General features: G+C 26.9%; 1 protein-coding gene across 2 annotated transcripts in view; it reads right to left on the minus strand.

Annotated features, from left to right (window-relative positions):
• LOC136088953 (uncharacterized) overlaps positions 1 to 20,051 on the minus strand; it is a 149,970-nt gene that overhangs the window by 43,846 nt on the left and 86,073 nt on the right. For both annotated transcript variants that reach the window (XR_010642664.1, XM_065814239.1), the window contains exons 7-9: positions 15,485 to 15,635; positions 8,197 to 8,453; positions 2,970 to 3,117 (exon numbers count right to left, since the gene is read on the minus strand). Coding sequence is in view for 1 of the 2 variants with exons in the window: in XM_065814239.1 (XP_065670311.1) it covers positions 2,970 to 3,117; positions 8,197 to 8,453; positions 15,485 to 15,635 (556 nt within the window). In the remaining variant the exon portion in view is untranslated. The remainder of the gene's footprint in view (positions 1 to 2,969; positions 3,118 to 8,196; positions 8,454 to 15,484; positions 15,636 to 20,051) is intronic.

The raw sequence follows: 20,051 nt of genomic DNA on the forward strand, positions 1-20,051 counted from the left end.
GATGTCATTTTTACAGAATTTTCAACTAAAAAATTATTCTTCATTCTGGTACTCTTGCGGCTTTTTTTGGGCTTGTGAGAGCTGGAGCAACCACTACCACTATCAACAGGCTCTAATTCTCTCTTTCTTGTTCTCATTTTTTAATTCTGTTAATTTTTTTTAAACAAAAAAAAACTCACTAACAAAACTGTGATAATCTGGCTGAATCAGGGTTTCATGTGTCTTAGACATTTGTTTCTAGGCAACATAAAAAAATGAAAATAACAAGAAAGTGATTATTACTGGTTCCATAAGAAAGAAAAAATATAAAAACTTATGATTTAAGACAGAGTTATGAAAGAGAGGTTCAACATATATCAACATCAAAGTTAGTTTTTTTAAATAAATCGAGGCTTAACCTCCACACCTTATCTAATTATGGATTTGCTCCAATATACACAAAAGCTTATATAATGGTTCCAGCTAACAAAAGAAAAATATAAGCTTGATGGCAGCCATTTCAATTATTAGGATAATTGTATACGAGTTAACAGATGGTGCTTATAATGGTGATTATTTCATTGATATTATAAACAGAAGACTATAGCCATACTTTATTCAAAACCTGTCTATTACCTAATGCAGTGGTAAGGAATGAATTTATTTAATAAGTAAATTATTTGATTAGCTGATATTGTTCATCTTATTCATGAATGGAATACAACTTATTACAGGGTTATACAGAAATATAAATAAAATAAGAAAATCAAAAAAAGAAAATATGAAATTTAAATAAGAAGTTAAAAAAAACACTGTAATTTACTAAATAAACTGATTCCTTGCGTTTGAAATAGCTGACACCAAGTTTATATTTTAACTTTTTTAAAAAAACTTAAAAAAATCTTATTTATATTTTCTTATTTTGATTTTTTTTTTATAATTTACATTTCTGCATAAAATAATTTGTACTTCTGCATAAATTGATTTATATTTTCGCATAACCCTGTACATTAATATGCCTTTTATTTCAATAAATCTTAAGGCTGATAAGATATTCCTTTTCTAATTTTCCTTGTAAAAGCTTTTATTTTATATTATTTTAAGTTAAGCTTCACTCTATCTCATGGTATTTCTTCCTGTGCAACTGCTTTTTTAACTGTAATCATTCTGTCTTATTTGTCTAAGTTTTTTTTTAAATTAGAGATCTTTTTAACATGCGAAAAATTGCTGCAAAAAATGTATTGTCTATCATAAATGTCTCTTATTCTCAGTTTGCTGATTTTTGTATTTTACCTTAAAAGTTAAATTTTAAAGGTTTCTAGAAAATTTTTTATTAGTGTCATTAACAAAAGTAAGTCTAACAATTTTTCTTATCTCTTGAATCTAATAAGCACACACTCTCGATACTTGCAAAGAGTTTTTTCTTTTACTTATCTCTTGAATCTAATAACACTTTTTTGTGTTATTAGATTCAAGAAACAAATTAATACAATGTTATAAATGCTAACCACTCTGGTTTCGGTTGCTAAAATTATTTTTCACCTAAACTTTTTAACAACTTGTGGTATGGACAAGAGTCCTGTCATGGTTTTGAGAAAAATTTTTTATAATAAGCTACATAGGAGATCATTATGTGCTGTATCTTAGAAAAGTATTGAATTAATCTTTTTCAAATTGCAGTATTTAAACACTCATTTCCAGTATACTTTAGAGCCTCATTAAATTTTATATTCGGTAATTAATTTTGATAATTAATTCTAACCTTTATTAATAATCTTGCCTTTCCTTTTTTTAAAATAATGAAATCTTTGTTTAAAAAAGAAATTTGTGTTCTTTTAGAAAAACTTTTTTTTATTTACTATTTTTACTTTTATATGTTGTTTTTTTAAAGTTTTTTAAAACTTACTACCTATGAAAATATGTATAAAACTTTACCCTTAGTAACGCCTTTAGCAACAAAACTCTATAATTTTTTGATCCAAAATTATTATTTAAAAAATAAAAAATTAACTGATACTGCAAAGAATCAATAAAAAGTCAAGAGCATAACTTATCAAGGTACCTGGGATTTATTGATAATAAAAATGTACAACAAAGGAGTAGAAAGTTGTTCTAAAGGATTATTTCAAATTTTATTTTATTTTTGTTTGTTTGTGATTTTTCATACTTCAAAAATTACATGATTCAGCATCTGTAAATCCTTTTTCAATGAAATTTTCCGGAATCCAATTAACCCTTCAAGTATTTAAGAAACTATGGAATGATAATCTATAACTTTTATCTCTTAAACTTTTAAATGTGCGTAGCTGCCATTATGAATCTAAAAATAATTTTGAGTTTTTACTAGTTCACATACTAATTTTATCTATATCCTGCATTTATACCAAAGTTCATGTAAAAAAAATGTAAAAATAGCTCAAACTCTTTGTTTTAAAAAAGCCGTATTTTAAGCATATTTTTGCTGATCAGTGACATTTTTTTCCCCAATATAAATATAATTTTGTTTATGTAAACTTTGCAACAATTTAATTCTCTATTTACTATATTGGCTGTTTATACTATTATATATTCATGCCTTAATAAAAACTTGTCACTTTTTGATCAGGTAATCTTGAATATAATTACTTTTCTGTGACAACTTGCTGCTCAAAGTGGCTGGTGTATTATAACTAATACAAGACTATGTTGATAACTGAAAACTGCAATACACTAATAAAATACTTATTAACTATTTCTTATCTTAATTAGTTTAATATTTATCTTAAATTTATAATAACTTCATTTTAGTCATTTTAAAGTGAGACTGACTTGGTAGTGTTTACTTGTGAGTGAGTACTTGTTTCATTATCACTCTATACTTCAAAATAAAGAGTACTTGTTTCATTATCACTCTATACTTCAAAAAAAAACTTACAATTATTGTTGTTTAATTTTAATGTTGATAAATACTTTCTTTTTTACACATGCATACTCAAAGAAATACAACTTACATTTTGTGCATCCTCTAACATGAATACGCATACAACAATTGTTGTAACAAGATTTGGGCATTACTTTTATATACTTTGCTAGGTACAAACTTGGAAACCAGTTAATAGTATAAGGAAATATGCGCCCTTTACTTCCAATATATAATTTCTAAAAAAAAGTAATTAAATTTTTCTGACCATTTTCACAAAATAAAGCACATTAAATCTTAAACTTATTATAATAAAAATTATTATAACAAAAAATTAAATTTAGAAATGCAGCAGGTTTTAACCTGGAACCATGTTCACTTTCAAAATCAATCACTTGCATTACAGAATAATTTAACATATTTAAAAACATTAGAATCAGTAAGTATGCTAATATTGATTTTATTACATATTAGTTTAATTATAAAATTTAAAAATATATTTTAAACTATTGCATAAAAACATAAATAAATCAAAAACTAAAAAACTTGAAAAAGTAAACTTGTAAACAAATGAATTCAAAATTTGATTATCAAATAGTTTCAAGTGGGAAAGCAAGATATTAAAATAATAGAAATTAAAGTAATAATAATTAATAAAGATATTACATCGTAATATCTTTAATAATTATTATAGTAATAATAATTATCATATTAAGATTTATTAAATTAATAAAGTATTAGGAATTTTTTTAAAAAACTAAATTTTTACTTTGCAATAACAGGCCTAATTTTTTACAAAACTTGTAATTCATCTGGTCATGAACATATCTAAAAATCTGAGTGTGCTACAAAAATGGCACAACATATTTTATAGTTAACCATGTCAACAAAATCTCAAGAAAAAATTGAGTTTTTATATCTATTACATCTCCTTGCACTAATCTTTTTAAATTTCAAACAAAAAAAATTAAGTGCATTTTTTTAAGCACAAAAAATGCAGATTATAGTACAAAGTAATCACACTGTCATAGGAACCTATGGCAGTGTGATTACTTTGTACCATAATCTGAACTAGAATCAGAAAGAAAATGTGTGTGTATATTAGGGTGCTCTAGAGAAGCATGGTGAAAAAAAATTTCTTTCAGAATCTTGCTCCCTGGCAATTTTCCCATTCATTCATCTATTTTGTGATAAAATACAAAATATCAAGTCGTTTAGTCATGTTTAAGCCTTGCCATAAGCTCCCTGAATTTTCTTATTAAAAGTTATGTTAGTCCTTTTTCTAAACTAATCTAAATATTTTTCTAAACTTTTTCTAAATTTTTTTTAGGAAAAGAATTTAATGAAAGAAGTTAAACAAGAATTACTCATCAGACAGAAGCAGACTGTATTGTTTGTTTAAAAAACATTTTGTTTATTTTAAAATTTTTCAACAAAATATATGACAAACAGATTTGATTAAAACAAATTATGTGAAATTTTGTAGCGCTATATAGTGTATATATTACACTATAATACGGAATCATTAGTTTTGAAGGAACTGTTAAAAACGATCATGAATAGACCTGTCCTCAGGAAAGATATTGACATCTGGTTATTAGGAAAACCATTAACTGAATTACTACCAACAAGAATACCTTCAAAGGGAGATGTGCTGCGTTTCTTTTTCTTTTTGAAGAACGGGCCGATAAAACAAACCAAAAATGTCAGTTGTAATGGTGCTATAGCTGAAAAAGTTGTAGTGGAAATTTAAAATCAATGGGATAAAGCTGGAATTGCAACACAACACAAAGACAAAGTTAAAACTAAAATATTGGATCTCTATAATATTTATACGACACTCCAGAAGAAAAAAAGATGTCAATCAAATGAAGCAAAGGAAAAACTGTTTATTGAAGATATGAAAAAATACTTTTATATTGTTCACCAAGATGCTCAAAACAAAATAGAAACGGACCAGCTTCGTGATAATGAGCAAAAAAAAGAAGATGTTGAATTTCTTACAGCAGTTAAATCTCAAGAAAGGTTATTTTGGGATCAGAAGACAAAAAGTACAAACAAAAAGTTTCTCAAAAAAACCACAAGTGTTGACTCCCCCGAGTCATACATGGAATCAGAAGAGGATATTAGTGTTACATGTAGTTCAGACGAATGTGAAGATGAAGATTTTGAATGTCAGGAAGCTGATACTGTAACTAAGAAAACCAAAACCTGACAGAGAAGACAAAATTACACTGGATCTTCCAAGAAATCCTTTCAAAAGTGACAAAATTTCAACAATGGCGAACAGCTTGAATTTATCAGCTGGTAAAAGAACGGCCTTCATGGCAACTATACTCGCAGAGGGTAGAGCTGATTTGAAGTGTATGACTTTATCGAAAACAAGCCATTGGATGGCTGCTAAAAAGCTTTGAATAGAGAATGCCGATGAGATTGAAACTACATTTGTTTCCCCGAAGTATGTAACATTACATTGGGATGGGAAAATTGTTCCTGAGGATGCTGAACGGCTAGGTGTTCTTGTAGCTGGGATGCCAAACTATAAAGTAGGTAAACTTCTTGGGGTTCCAGTTATCTCGAATGGAACTGGTGCTACAATGGCTAATAGTAGCTATTCTCTTGTAGTCAATTGGAAAGTAGAACAGTCCATTGTTGGTCTTGTTTTCGATACTACTGCATCAAATTCAGGATGGAAAAATGGTGCATGTGTACAGTTGGAATTGATGCTAAACAAGAAAGTATTATATTTTGCTTGTCATCATCATGTGATGGAGAGAATTTTGTGTTCCGCATGGCAACAGATTTTTGGTCCAACATCCAGTCCGGACACCCCTGAATTCATGGAACTTAGAAAATCTTGGGATACAATAAAACAACGATCAAATTTCAAAATTTTAATGTTGTTAATTTCTTGCAACAAATCTTGGCCTCAGAAGGTAACAGCATGCCTCATGATGACTACAGAAAATGTGCAGAACTTGTGCTCACACTTCTAGGAGAAACGCCTTCTCGTGGAGTGCACTGGCTCAAGCCTGGTGCACATCATCATGCACGCTGGATCGCAACTGTTATATACAGTGCTAAAATGTATGCTTTTGGTGATCAGCTGATTTATGATCCTGAATAAATGGAAAAGTTGCGTCGTATTTGCACATTCAATGCCCTATTTTATGTGAAAGTGTGGTTAGCCGCCCCTTCTGCAGCCGATGCACCATCAAATGATCTTCAGTTATGGCATGATCTACATATTTTCAAGAAAATTGACCCCAAGGTAGCTGGAGCAACAATTTCAGCATTGAACAGGCATATGTGGTATCTGGCAGAAGAAACAGTCATATTTTCGCTCTTTTCAAATTTGGTGTCAGATTCGAAAGAAAAAAAAAAAATTGCCAGACAACTTATCAAAGCAAAAAAAGGCAAACCACTAGATAAAGGTGATCCTGTCTTCCCACAGCTAGTATCCTCAACAAAATTGGTACATCTGATTGGCAAGAAATCCTGGCTCCTGTTCAATTTACTTGGAATTGAAACAGCCTGGTTGCACTTGCCTCCAAAGCAGTGGGAAACCGACAATAATTTTCAAGAAGCGGCAATGTTTATACGTCATGCAAAAGTTGTCAATAATTTAGCCAAGAGGGCAATGAAGCTCATCACAAATACTTTAACAAGAGACGAAGCACAAAAACAATATATGTTACAAGTGGTGGACAACAACACCGGCGCAATGTAACAGAATTCAGAAAAAAAGCACTGAAAAATCTATGAAAAAACTTACATAATTGTTTTTCCGAATACGGCTGGATCAGTATTTTTCTTAGGCCTAACATTATCATATCATGGTAGCTAGGCAAGATCATTGTTTACACCTAAATTTTGATTGCTTAAATTCAACTTTTAATAACTCTAGTTCACTTCGAACAATTTATGTTACTTTTTCAATGTTAAACGGTGTGACAAACATTTTTGTCATGGTGGCAAGGCTTAGAGTTATTTTAAAATCTTGAAGTATAATTTTTTTCATTTTAAATACTGAAAGGAATGGGAAAACATCCGGGGAGCAAAGTAACTTTGAGAAAAAAAAATTTGGAGCACCCTAGTGTATATATATATGTATGTATGCGTATGCATGTATATATGTATATATATATATATACATATATATATATATATATATATATATATATATATATATATATATATATATATATATATATATATATATATATATATATATCAAACTACAATGATGAGAAATGGTAATATAAATACCGTTTATAGTAGTTGTAAATTTGCTATAATTGTTTTGAAAAAAGTTGAGTTTAAGTTTTAACAGTTTACTGGTGTATTTGACTATCCTGTTTGTGAAAAAGTTGTGCTGAAGTGTCCAGTGTTGTCAGATCAAGGCAGAGAATCCTTTTTTTGTATGTTTATGTTACAACTCACTTCTTATACTAGTTTAGTTGGCCTTTTCTAGACTACCTCAAATGCTATGTTTTTTATTCTTTTTGGATTCCATATGGAAGCACAATACTCCAGATGTGGTCTCACCATTGACACGAAAAGCATTGTAAAATTCTACAATCAAGTAATAAAATAAAAAAAGAGATTTTTAGAACTTTTTACTTTTTAGAGCTTTTTTTACTTTTTATTTTAGAGGAGGTTTTTAAAAAAGGGGAGTTTAAAGGAGCTGTGGCCACCCTGAAGTCTTTGTCAAGTTCTACTTTCGATAATTGATGCCCATTTACCTTTTAGAATTAGAATTACTCTAGATTTGCTCTCATTTAAAGAAATCGCCATGTTTCACACCATTTTGATATAAAGTTGATGTCATTTTTGCAAACTAATCATACCATTTTTGTCTTTGATGATTCCAATCATTTTTTGTTTCATCTGCAAAAAATTTTTGGATTATATTTGATTTGTGATACCAAGTTGTTTATAAAAATTACAAACTGTAATGGCCAGTGAACCGAGCCCTGAGAAACCCCACTAAGAACGTGAAGCCAGTCTGATTGGCATCTCCTAGTACAACATGCTGTTTTCAACCTTTTAAGTGGTTTATTATACAGTTGAGCATCTTATTTACTACTATGTATGCTATTAATTTTCTTAAACAAAGTCCTGTGTGTACTTGATTAAATGCTTTGCTGTTTTATAATTAAAACAGGATAGTAGCATTTGTTCAAGTCTTTAAATATTTTATTTAGTGGAATTGCTATCAAAATTATTAAAATGTGTAAAATTATAAAGGTAAAAAAATGAAAAAAAGAATAAAATAACTTTATTAAGGTAAAAAAATGAAATATAAATGTACAAACCGTATCATTTTTCATTTTATACTTAACTACACCATACAAAATTTGATATTCTGTTACCCATGAATCACTGTTAGAATCGCCTTGCACATTAATACCTGATACTGCAAAAACTTGATTCAACTCAATTATTATATATGGTTTACTATCATTAGATAAGGCACACCATGTAAATGGGCTATCAATATATGCATCCATTATTGTAAAGCTAACTTTTGAAGACATTTCAGCTAAAGCTGGAATAAATACATCACCACAACCTTAAAAAAAGACTAAATTTATAAATATACACAATTATGTGTAATTAATAATTAATTTAGTATAATAGTTACAGTTAATTAAAGTTTTTATTTAAAAAAAAAAACAAACAATCATTACACTGTGTCATATGTCGACAATAAAGTTATACTTCATTCAAAAAAAAAACCTAAAATCACCTAAATATTTATTTAAAAGTTAAAAATTTATAAAGTTCTAGGATGCATTTTTAGAAAAGGGGAAGAGGGTTAGAATAATCTGGTACAAATTTTAATGAAGTATAAGTTTTTATTATGTTTTGTTTGAATAGATTATTTTTAAAATTTTTAGCATTAAATGCTTTAAAATTTAAATATTTTTTAACTTAATAATGAATTAAAATACTAATAACATCTCATCGCAGTCCAAGATAGTATTGAAAAATTGGTACAGACATATGTATACTCAGGGTACATGGAAGAAATTGAAGCATATCCTTCTTTAATATGTGGAAATTGCAAAACTAATTTGTACATGCTTAAAACCTTCTTCGGAGAGGCGTGCGGCTGCATGCCTTATATGACACAAACAATTTTTTTTGACAACTTGGCCATGGTTTTTTTTGCATATTTTTTACAGTCTATGGTTTGTTAATTTTAATTTTACATTTGTTTATTCAACACATTTTTTAAACGCTCTAATTATCAAAACTTGCAAAGAGTCATGGTCAAGTTGTCAAGACAAAGTATTAAATGTGTGGTCATATAAGGCATGTGACCGCAAACCTTTCCTAAAAAGGCTTGATTCTTAGAAAAGGTTTTGCAGATGTTTTAATGTTATATTCTAACAGGTGTATTTAACTTTCTTAGTTGAAAGTTAAATACACCTGTTAGAATATAACATTAAAGCATCTGCTAAAATATAAAGATGTATATCAAATGTCAATTCTGTATAATTAACCCTTAGATTGATTGGAGTTGGACCAATAAGCACAAGTCTGATTTTGATACAGATGAGAATGATCAGAGCTCTTCTATCTTTTTAGAAAACTTGATAATAGGTAATATATACAGGTTGTATTGTTACGAGTATTAAATAATTCGACTGTTGACTAAATCAACTAACATATTTTCTAAAGTCAACTAAAATTGACTATTAAATTTTTAAAATTGATTAAAAGTTAATTGACTAAAAGTCAATTTAGTCGAAGTATAGGAACAATTTTTTTTTTTGAAATAAATTGTTATAAAAATGATAAACTAATTTATACCATATCATTTAAATAATAACGGAGCAAAACAATATGAGAGAAGGACTGCTCCAACAATGGAACAATCAGTCTGAAATACATTGTAGAAAGTGTAATTAGGTATAAATAATGTTAACATGCTATGACTTAGATAAAACTTGTAAAAGTGAAAACTAAAAAAACTAGGTAATAATTATAATACAATTGTTATTAAATGAATAAACAAAAAATTAGAGATGGAAAAGTTAAATTGAATGAAAAGATATAATGATTTTAAGATTTTTACTTGACTAAATTGACTTTTAGTTGAATAGTAGGAAGTCCATTGTTGATTAAATTGACTATTCGATTGATCCAAGTGGACTAATTTTGACATTCAAATAGTCAACTTTTAGTCGATTCAGTTAAAGTCAATAACAACACTAATAAACAGAGATTAATACTTTGTTAGAAAAAAAATGATTATAGAACAAATAAATTCAGTCGACTGATTTTATTTAGTCACCTGTGGACAACCTCTGATGATAAGAGTTTGTTGTCCTGAATACAATGGAGAAAAAGAATAAACCCAGAAAATCTCTTTTAAAACATTCAAGCAACTTCTAATAAATCTTGACCTTTCAGACAGAGTATCTAAAAAACTGGATACACTGTAACAGATATTGTATAATCTTAGAGACCTAGTGGTTCAAAATGATTGTTGACAGTTAATATCTTAAATGTTTTAAGGATTTATAGTTTATTAATAAAGTTTACAAAAGTTTATAACTACACCTTACCCATATCATGGAAGGTCCATATCACGTTAGCCCACATTGTTCCCAATAGAGAAAAAAATTAATGGGGCCAAGCCAGATTTGCAGAACAAACTGGAGAAGTCATTTAATCTAAGTTTAGACAAACTTGGGTGAGATATAAAAGAGATGTATATCACATAGACCATGAAGAGAACTTGCATAAGACAGTTTCAGACTTCTAATCAAGAAAAAAAGAACTGTATTTTGAAAACAGTACTAATTAACTTTACAAATATTGTGTAATAATTATAGCATAATTTAGTTTAAATAAAGATCTGTAAAAATATTTAGCTTTATAGAGTTGGTCATTAAACTTTATTTTCCACCCACAAATTACCATGAGGCCGGCAAAGGATAAGATGCACACCTAATGATAGCATTGGATGCATATCTTTACTTATTAAAAAAACAAATACTTTGGTGTACATAACTATAAGAAAATCATTTAAAAGACGGTCGTACCATATTGTATCGTAAAATAAAACAGAATCTGTAATATTGTATAAAACAACATAAACCGTAGATAAATAGATATATGTAAAATATATATACTATAATAGTACTATATAATATAAATAGATATATGTAAAATATATATACTATAATAGTACTATATAATATAAATAGATATATGTAAAATATATATACTATAATAATACTATATAATATAATCTGTAATACTAAATGGTATAATATAATGTACAAGACAATGTATAAATTATAGTAAAATATATGTTTAAATTACAAGTAAATAAAATAAAAACTTGATGACTTAAGTACTCCACAACTGCTTTTCTGAGAAGTTTTCTCTGATTAAATCACATGATGTAAATTATAATGTAATTTCTCTAAAAGATTAACTACATCAAGTGCATACATTTTACCAATCTCAACCAGAATACATAAATGTATAATATTCTTGAAAGTTACATGGAACATTTTTTGGAAACATTTTCAGCAAGGTTTTTATACAAGTTTAATATATATTAAAGGTTCTCAGTTCTTCAAGATTATTTTTTATCATCATTGCAAATAAACAGGAATATTTTACCCCATATCCTGAAAAACCCACAATTATGTTAAGTAATTTAGAATTTGTTACAAGGTAGAATTTTAAATAGTTAATTTTTGTTTCCTCTATAAAAATTTAAAGATTGTTAGGTTTTAGCTAACATTTTTGGCAAAAACCGATATCAGAACTTTGTTAACAGCAGCATTCTCTTTTTTTTTAGTGTCAAAAATAACTTCTCTATTAAAAACATTCATTATGATCCTTGGCCACTATCTATTCCCACACAGATAATAACTTTATCAATTTTTGTCGCCTTGTAGTGCAAACATGATCAACTAGAGATATTTAACATATACTAGATCTTTAATTAAAGTTTAAATAGTTTTATTTGTTCCAACTTTTTTCTTTGACTACTTTTTCCACTGTATAGTAGTTATCTAGAGCTTGTGTCAAAATCTTAATTTTTTGAAAAAAACTAGATTCCACTCCTAATCTATCCAAATGTTTTATACATTTCAACAGTACAATGATGGAATGTAGCAATGTCATGCTTTCTTTTAATATTATAGAATATCTGGTTTATAACAGTTTTCAGGATTGATTGTTTTCCAATCTGTAGAATCAAAGAACTAAAAAAAAAAAAGGAGAAGGGATAGAGCAAAACCTGCCCCAAACCATTAAAAAATCAATTATTTCATTAGAACTTACACTAAATAATTGGTTCTTTTTAAAATTTTGTTTCTATGTTAGCCCTAAACATTTTGTACGTAATCAACTATTTTTGTGTACAACCTAATCAACCTAGATTTGACTAGCGTCTGAATATCTATACTTCTATTTTATAAATAATAGTGGACCTTTTAAAAAAATCTTTATACAAAATTTATAAAAACAAACTTATGTTATTTTTATTTTTAATTTACATATTAAAATTCATTTACAGCCAAAAATACACAAAATATCTTTTTGATCTAAGATATTAATTGCTATATTATTAACTGCTGTTATTAATATTGTTAACAACAATTATAAATAAAAATAAAAAATCAAACAAATAAACGAAAATATAAAAATATCTAGTCTGCTCATTAAATCTAAAAAATCTATTCTATTTATCAACAAATTTAAAAAATAATAATATATTCTTATCAGCACCCTTTAATCATTAATTACTCAAAAATTACTCAACAAATTTTAAAATATTTTTGCACATGGAAACTTATGCTTTTTTGTTTGATTCTAAAGGTAATAAATATTGGTTATTATTATTATCGGATTAAATGAGTAAACAAATATTTAATCAAAAAAAAGTTTTAAATATTTATATTCCGTGTCAGTTGCAGAAAGGTATTAAAAGAAAATTTAAATTTGAAGCTTTGATAGAAAAAAACTATAGATCTCAAAAATATAAAGTATATCATAAAAAAAAAAGAACTCCAAAGCGATCCATTGATGAAGAAAATTAGGCAAAAAGAAATTTAAAAACTTTAAAAATTGCATACAAAAGAATACTTAAAAAAACACCTTTTGACATTTATTAAAAAGCATGATACTCCTACAATATTTTGGCCTGATTTGGCTACTACCAAGAAGTCTTTAAAATAGTATGAATAAAATGGCACTTAATTGTTCTAAGCAGCGAGTTATTGAAAGTTACTAGACAATTATAAAAGAAATCTTATCGAAAAGCAAGAAATAGAGCTTCATATAATAAAAGATTCTAAGAAAAAATGAATAGCAGCTTCAAAAACTTAAAAAAAAAGTAAACAAGATCCAGCAGATGATGTCAAGTACTAGCAAAAATATTCAGTTTCTATCTAAGAATTCAATAAAAAATCTTGAAATATTATTACTAATTCAATTAGCTTCATTGTGTCAAAAAAATACAAAAATCTGTTAGGTAGTTGTCAAGTAATCACAATTAAAGAGTGAATTTTATTGTTTTCAACTGATAAACTGATTTAAGATTTTATTCATTTACAATAATTTACAATACCAATAAATTAAACAAGCAGTAAACTAGTAAGTAAGAAGTAAATTTAAAACAAAACAATAGATTTCTAATAAACTAAAAAAGTGTATTAAGTATAACAAAAAAAATTTATTTAAAGTTAAAATGTTCCAAAGGTAGTAATTGCAAATGAAAAAAGGGCTCCATTCATTACTTTGCCACCCTTTATACCCTAATAGAAAATCTTAATTTTTAAAACAATTTTAAATGATAATAGAAATTTTATAAAAATTAGAAATTAGGGTAAAAAAAAATTAAATAAATTCATATATAACTTTTATAATTGTTTAAAGAAAGTAAATAACAAAACATTGTAGCTTATTAAAATATCTGTAAATTTAAGATGTCAATTTAAAATATCAACTATTTTAGATCTATTTAACTTATTGCTTAAATTTTTTTTTTTACAAGTTCATAATTCACAAAACCTATTAGTATTAAAGAAACAATAATTTCTATACCTATTCAATTGAAATTATTCTGTTTATAATAATTATAACTACAATTATTAATACCGAAAATCTAAAATAACAAACTTTAAAAAAATGTACTCATATTTTAAACATTTTGTTCTCCAGTGTTTTACTGAAAAACTTTAAATTGTTGATTGTTGTTTAAGAAAGATTTGAAGCTGTTTGTATTTAAGTCAATATTTTCTGTTATATCAAGATGAATGTTTTATATGCTAAAAATTTTCTTAAAATACTATTTGAAATACTGATTGAAAACAAAATTTCTAAAAATATTTATATAGAAATCTTTCATTAACTTATTTGACTTAAAACACATACATTTCTCCATTGTTATTTCAATTATTTTAACAATGCTTGTTGCAGCATCAACGTAAGTAAATAAAAAAAAACTTTAAAACTAGAGTAATATCTAAAATACACAAAATAATCTGCAATTAGAATAATATCACACTATATCTCATATTCACAATAAATGTTTAATAACCTAAAATTTCTGGTTGCCTATCAAATAAATAGCTATTGCCTTACGTTCAATAAATATCTATTGCCTAATGTCCAATATCTATTGCCTAATGTCCAAAATTAATAAAGTAACAATCCAAAATATCTTCAAAACATTCATAAATTTATTCATAAATTCAAATCATTCATAAATTACCTCAAATGGCAATAAAAAACTTGTTGGCTTTATAATAAGTTTTAGCTCAAAATAGTTTTTATTTGAATATTTTGTGCTTATGCTGAACTTTTTTAAAAATTTAAAATTTCATTTATATAAAATATTTTGATAAACTTAATCATACAAAAAGACATAGGATAAAATGTGATACGCTTTGTGGACATTTCAATTTGCAAAAAATCTAATAATATATTAATCTAATAATTATATACCACTAGTAAAAATATCTAGTTTAACCAACCAAAACTTTTTTATTTTTATTTTCACATTTATTTCATTAAAAAATTCTTTAAAACCCTTTAACTAATTATTTTTGATTAACCTAATTTGGGTAGTAATTAATTTTAATTAAGATCTAAATAAAAATATACAAAATTATAATAGAAACTAAAGTATATAAAGTATATTGACTAAAAGCAGTTTTATGACTAAAACCTGCTAATCTAACTAAGAACTGAATAAAAAAGTTGATTATTTTTGCTAAGTTCTAAATGAAACTCATTATTCTGATTAAGTGCAGACTATAAATCCAAGTATTACTACTAATTTCTGAGTAAAACAGACTAATATAAATAAATTCCTAGAGATTTAGTAACTAAATAGATTTTACAAATACACTTTATTATGTACTTAACAGAATTATTTTTCTCTAGGGTACATATTACAAATTTAAATTGCAATCTTAAAGCTTTATGAGTTTTTTATTATTTAAAAGAAATTCATTTTCTTTAAATTATTATTTAAAACACAAATCAAATTCAAATTAAAGGAATAATGATTTCTTTTGATAAAAAAAATAAAAAGATATTGATAAAATAACAACAAATTTTAACTTAAACGCTTTCCATAAACTTCAACAGCCATATAGCTAGTATCAGTATTAGATTTAGCTTTTCTAACAATTTTAATATGACTGCCAATTTTTGTAGTATTTAGAATCGATAATACAGGAGAGAAGCCTAACTCATAGCTACCAGGATACTCCTAAAAAATAAATTATTAAAACATAACTAATTTACAAAAAAAAAAAACTTCCACATTTGTACAAGATAAAATATTTTGCTAAGTAATAATAAAATATCCACTAATCTACATAAAAAGTGTATTCAACAAACACTGAAATTAAAAATATGGTTATTGTCACATTAGTTCTCTTTTCTCAGAGAATAACTCTTTATAGATGAAAAAAAGTGTAATACATTATTTATTATATAAAAATCTATTATATATATATATATATATATATACATATATATATATATATATATATATATATATATATATATATATATATATATATATATATATATATATATAAACTTGGACAGAAATGGTGTGCAACCAAACGCTAGTTCTGACCACGCTAATAATTCATCTTTTTGACAACTTGACCACAACTTTTGAGATGTTTTGTTTTAAACATTTCAGAAATGCGCTGAAAAAAGAAACACTATGCTAAACTAGGAAGAAAAGAAAAAAATAAAAAACTAAAGAAAAAAGAAAACAAAACCTATCAAAATAGAATGTTAATAAGCACTAAAATCAAACTCAAAAAACCTAAAGCCGAAGCAAAAAATACTTTCTTTTTTTTTGTTATACTTTTAGTTGCGTTTGAAATAAATTACTTTAAAACTTATCTTTTTAAACGCTTTATTAAAGTTATGCTAAATGCTTTTACATTAAGCAACAAATAACATATAATGAATGTTTACAAAATAAACAAATTTTAATTAAATTATGAAAAAGTGTTAGATACAATATTTTTAAATTCTTTGAACACTTATCTTTTCTAAAAAGTTTTTCAAAAAATAATTGTTTAAAAAAATAAGTTAGCCATTTTAAAATAGAAATGAAATTAGTTAAAAAAAAATAAAATAGTTTGTAACTTATTCATGTCATAATAAAAAGTAAAAAAAATCTTTTAAAGATTAAACAAAATTTAATAAAAGTTAAATAAAAAAACATTTGTTTAAAAGATTTAAAGAAATTATAGATAAAGCACTAGCAACCACTATTAGAGGTGGAAGTTACTGGAAGAGAAAAGATGAAGTTTATAGAGCAAGATAAAAATTGACAGACTACTTAAAATATTGCAAATTATACGAATCAGGAAAGCAAGATAAAAAAAGCCAATTCCAAATAACTGATGTTTGAGGAAAAAAACTGGTCAAATGAGAACTTTTAGAACACTTAGGAAAAGGATAAGACTTAATTAAATGATAAGTAACATGAGAATGATTTTTAGTAGATAGCACAAGAGACACAAGCTCTTTAGCTCAGCATATATTAATGTACTTTTAATTAAAGAGAAAGAGAAAGAGAAGCAACATTATGACGATGTGATAATGGTTGGAGGTTGGCTGCAAGAGCAGGTCCAACTATGTTTACAATGTGTTTTTGCATCTTGTCTAAAAGAGAAAGGGCAACATTTGAAGATTTGCTACAGATATGGCAACAGTAATCCACAGAAGGAAAGATTTGAGATTTATAGAGATAAAGAATTAAAGAGATAAAGATTTATCAAGACAAAAAAAAATGGTAGTATCATAAGCAAACAATGTCACCTTAGATATGAGAAATTCTGGGAGATCAATAATGTAATGTAAAAAAAGTATAAGGCCAAGAATAGAACCTTGAGGAACCTCTAAAGTTACAGAATATAAAGAAGAGTGCTGCCCATCAAAGACAACTTTAGTACTACGATTGGTAAGGAATGATTCAATAATCTATTAAAGGAGTTATCTTATACACCATAAGAGGAGAGCTTTTAAAGAAGACCAGCATGCCAAGCTTTATTAAAGGGTTTAGAAATGTTAAGAGCAATTACCTTAGCCTCCACATGCACAATAAAACATATCAATTATTACCATTAACAACCCAGCAGTAGAGCGAGAAGATTAAAATCTATATCGATGATCAGAAAGTAAGTTATTAGAATCAAGATGAGAGATAATTAAGATTGGAAATTGAAGCACAATTGGAAATTGCAGCAGCACAATAAGTGGAAAATCATGGAGAAGAGTGAGGCTTGACTTGAAATTGTCAAGAGAAAATAAAAAAATTCCATCTCAGAAGTTACATAAGTAGCACATTTGTCAACAGGACAAAAGATTTCTACCCAAGGACCGTCACAAAGAAAATCATAGAAAGAGTCCCAGTCAGCTTTAGGATAGTTATAATGATAAGATGATAAGAGGATTCTGATGATAAAGAAGAATTAGATAAAAGTTTTAGAGAGATCAAACCATGATCCGAAGCACCTAAGGGTGAATGTGGAGAAACTGAGCACTGACTAGGGTCAGAAACAAAACATAAGTCCAGTAAATGATTCGGATTGTCTGGAAAGTGAGTTGGAAAGTTAAATATTTGTGTTTGAGTTTGAGAAAAGAAAAAGTTGTGGGCTCAATGCCTGCAGAGTCACTGACACTAGAACCAAGCCATCCAGTGTGATGAACATTAATGTCACACATAACAACAATATTGGCTGAAGAATGAAGTGAAAGGGCTTGGTCACTTTGATAATTTTTCAACTTCAAAAAGAGTGCAGTCTAAGATAAGGAGAGTAATATTGAACAAACAGAAAGTGAAGTGGTGCTAAACAAAATCACATAAAATAATAATCTGTGGATTCAAACCTAGTTTCATGATAAATGGGTGAATTCTTACGAATGTAAATGCCCAGGCCAAAAAGTTGACCATCAACATTAAGATCACAAAATAAGACAGCTGAACTCAAATTAGTTTCAGAAAGAGCAAGTAGGTCTGGTGAAGTTTTCAAGAGATGAAACTTAACAAAAGAAAAATTACTTTGAAGACCACAAATATTTGTGAATAATAGATTTAGAGAACTTGGTGATGACGATGGTTTTTTGTGTTTTATAGTTTTTGATACTTTAGTCATTTCTTAAATTGGGTAAAGAACTTGACTCAAAGCACAGATAGTACACTACTTAATTGTCTAGGCAATTGCCTTATTACTATTTTTAAACCCAAAGCCGTAACACAGAGCTCTAAATGTGGCCCTGACAATGCTTAGTAGTTAGAACTCTGATATTTTGCAGTTGTTGATCGAATCAGGCTCTCTGAGAGCTAACACAGAGTTTGGCTACCAGCCGGCCTCAGAATCATAAAACTGAGTTTTATGGTTCTGAGCTGTACTCTCATTAGGAAGTAATAGAATGAGTTACCTTGTCATAAAAACACCTTGTCATAAGAGACACAAGCAAAACCCGTGCTATAAGTCAAGAAGATTGAGCATTCAACATTTTAAACCGGAAACTATGTATTACAAATACATCTACGTCAGCGTAATAGATGAAAATAGACTTCAAAACTTTTACATTAATTAACAAAATACATGCTTATATAACTAAAAAAGTTGTTTTACATTCTTGTAAAATTTATTTAAAATGTTCCAACAATTGTTCTAAACAACATGTCACAAAAAGTTTTTAGCTCATTCATAATATAAAGTAACATAAAAAGACTCTTTCAAAAAAGCTATTTGCAGGTATGATAAAAAATCAACACACTACATTTCCAAATATACTCTTTCTGGTTAAATACATGTTAAAGAGTGTTTATAAAAACGTCTTTTACCTCTTACTACATCATATAATAATATATATGTGTTCTCACCTGATTCACCATTATATCATTATAGCTAACTGGCTGGGATGGTATAAACAAAATGACATAAAAGTTAATTTCTTTGAAATATTTTGTCTTCTTTTATTATTGCATTAAAATTAATACTTAGTTCTAAATGAAAGTTGATGAGTACCTCTATTTAGTTGTTTTTCTACGTTCACACTCATTTTGTGTACATGCTTTAACGTAACAATTATTTTATTGCATTTAAATTGTTTAAACATAAAAACAGCCATTGTCAAATCGTAAAGAAAAAAAAATTTAAGCATGATCAGTTACAGAGTGCGATCGCACATTGTTCCTGTCCAAGACAAAAAATTTAAATATCTTTTAGTTTTGTGGAAAAATATTTAATTTGAATGTTCAAATTGAGTGAAATTTTGACTTCATAGTGCACCAGTAAAAACACCTGTAGAACCACTCTATATATACATTTGCTAACTATTTTATTTATAATGGTCTGGGGAGAGAAAAAAGCAATTGCTTTTACTCACCATTTATGGAGTAATTCATCAGCTTTACGTGAACAAAAATTTGAGCAAAATCGCTCAAATTTACTCCAATAACGCAGAGTAATTGTTAAACTTTACATTAATTATAATTTTTATTTAAGTTAAGCTGAACAATTACTGATTAAAAGCAATTGCTTATTTTTATTCACCTTATATGTCTTATATGTCTTTTATCATAACTGGTGAATAGAAGTGTTTTATAAATTACAAGTAGCATAATAAATTATTGTAAATACAA

This window comes from Hydra vulgaris, chromosome 12 (genome assembly GCF_038396675.1).
Source record: "Hydra vulgaris chromosome 12, alternate assembly HydraT2T_AEP".
Lineage (NCBI taxonomy): Eukaryota > Metazoa > Cnidaria > Hydrozoa > Anthoathecata > Hydridae > Hydra > Hydra vulgaris.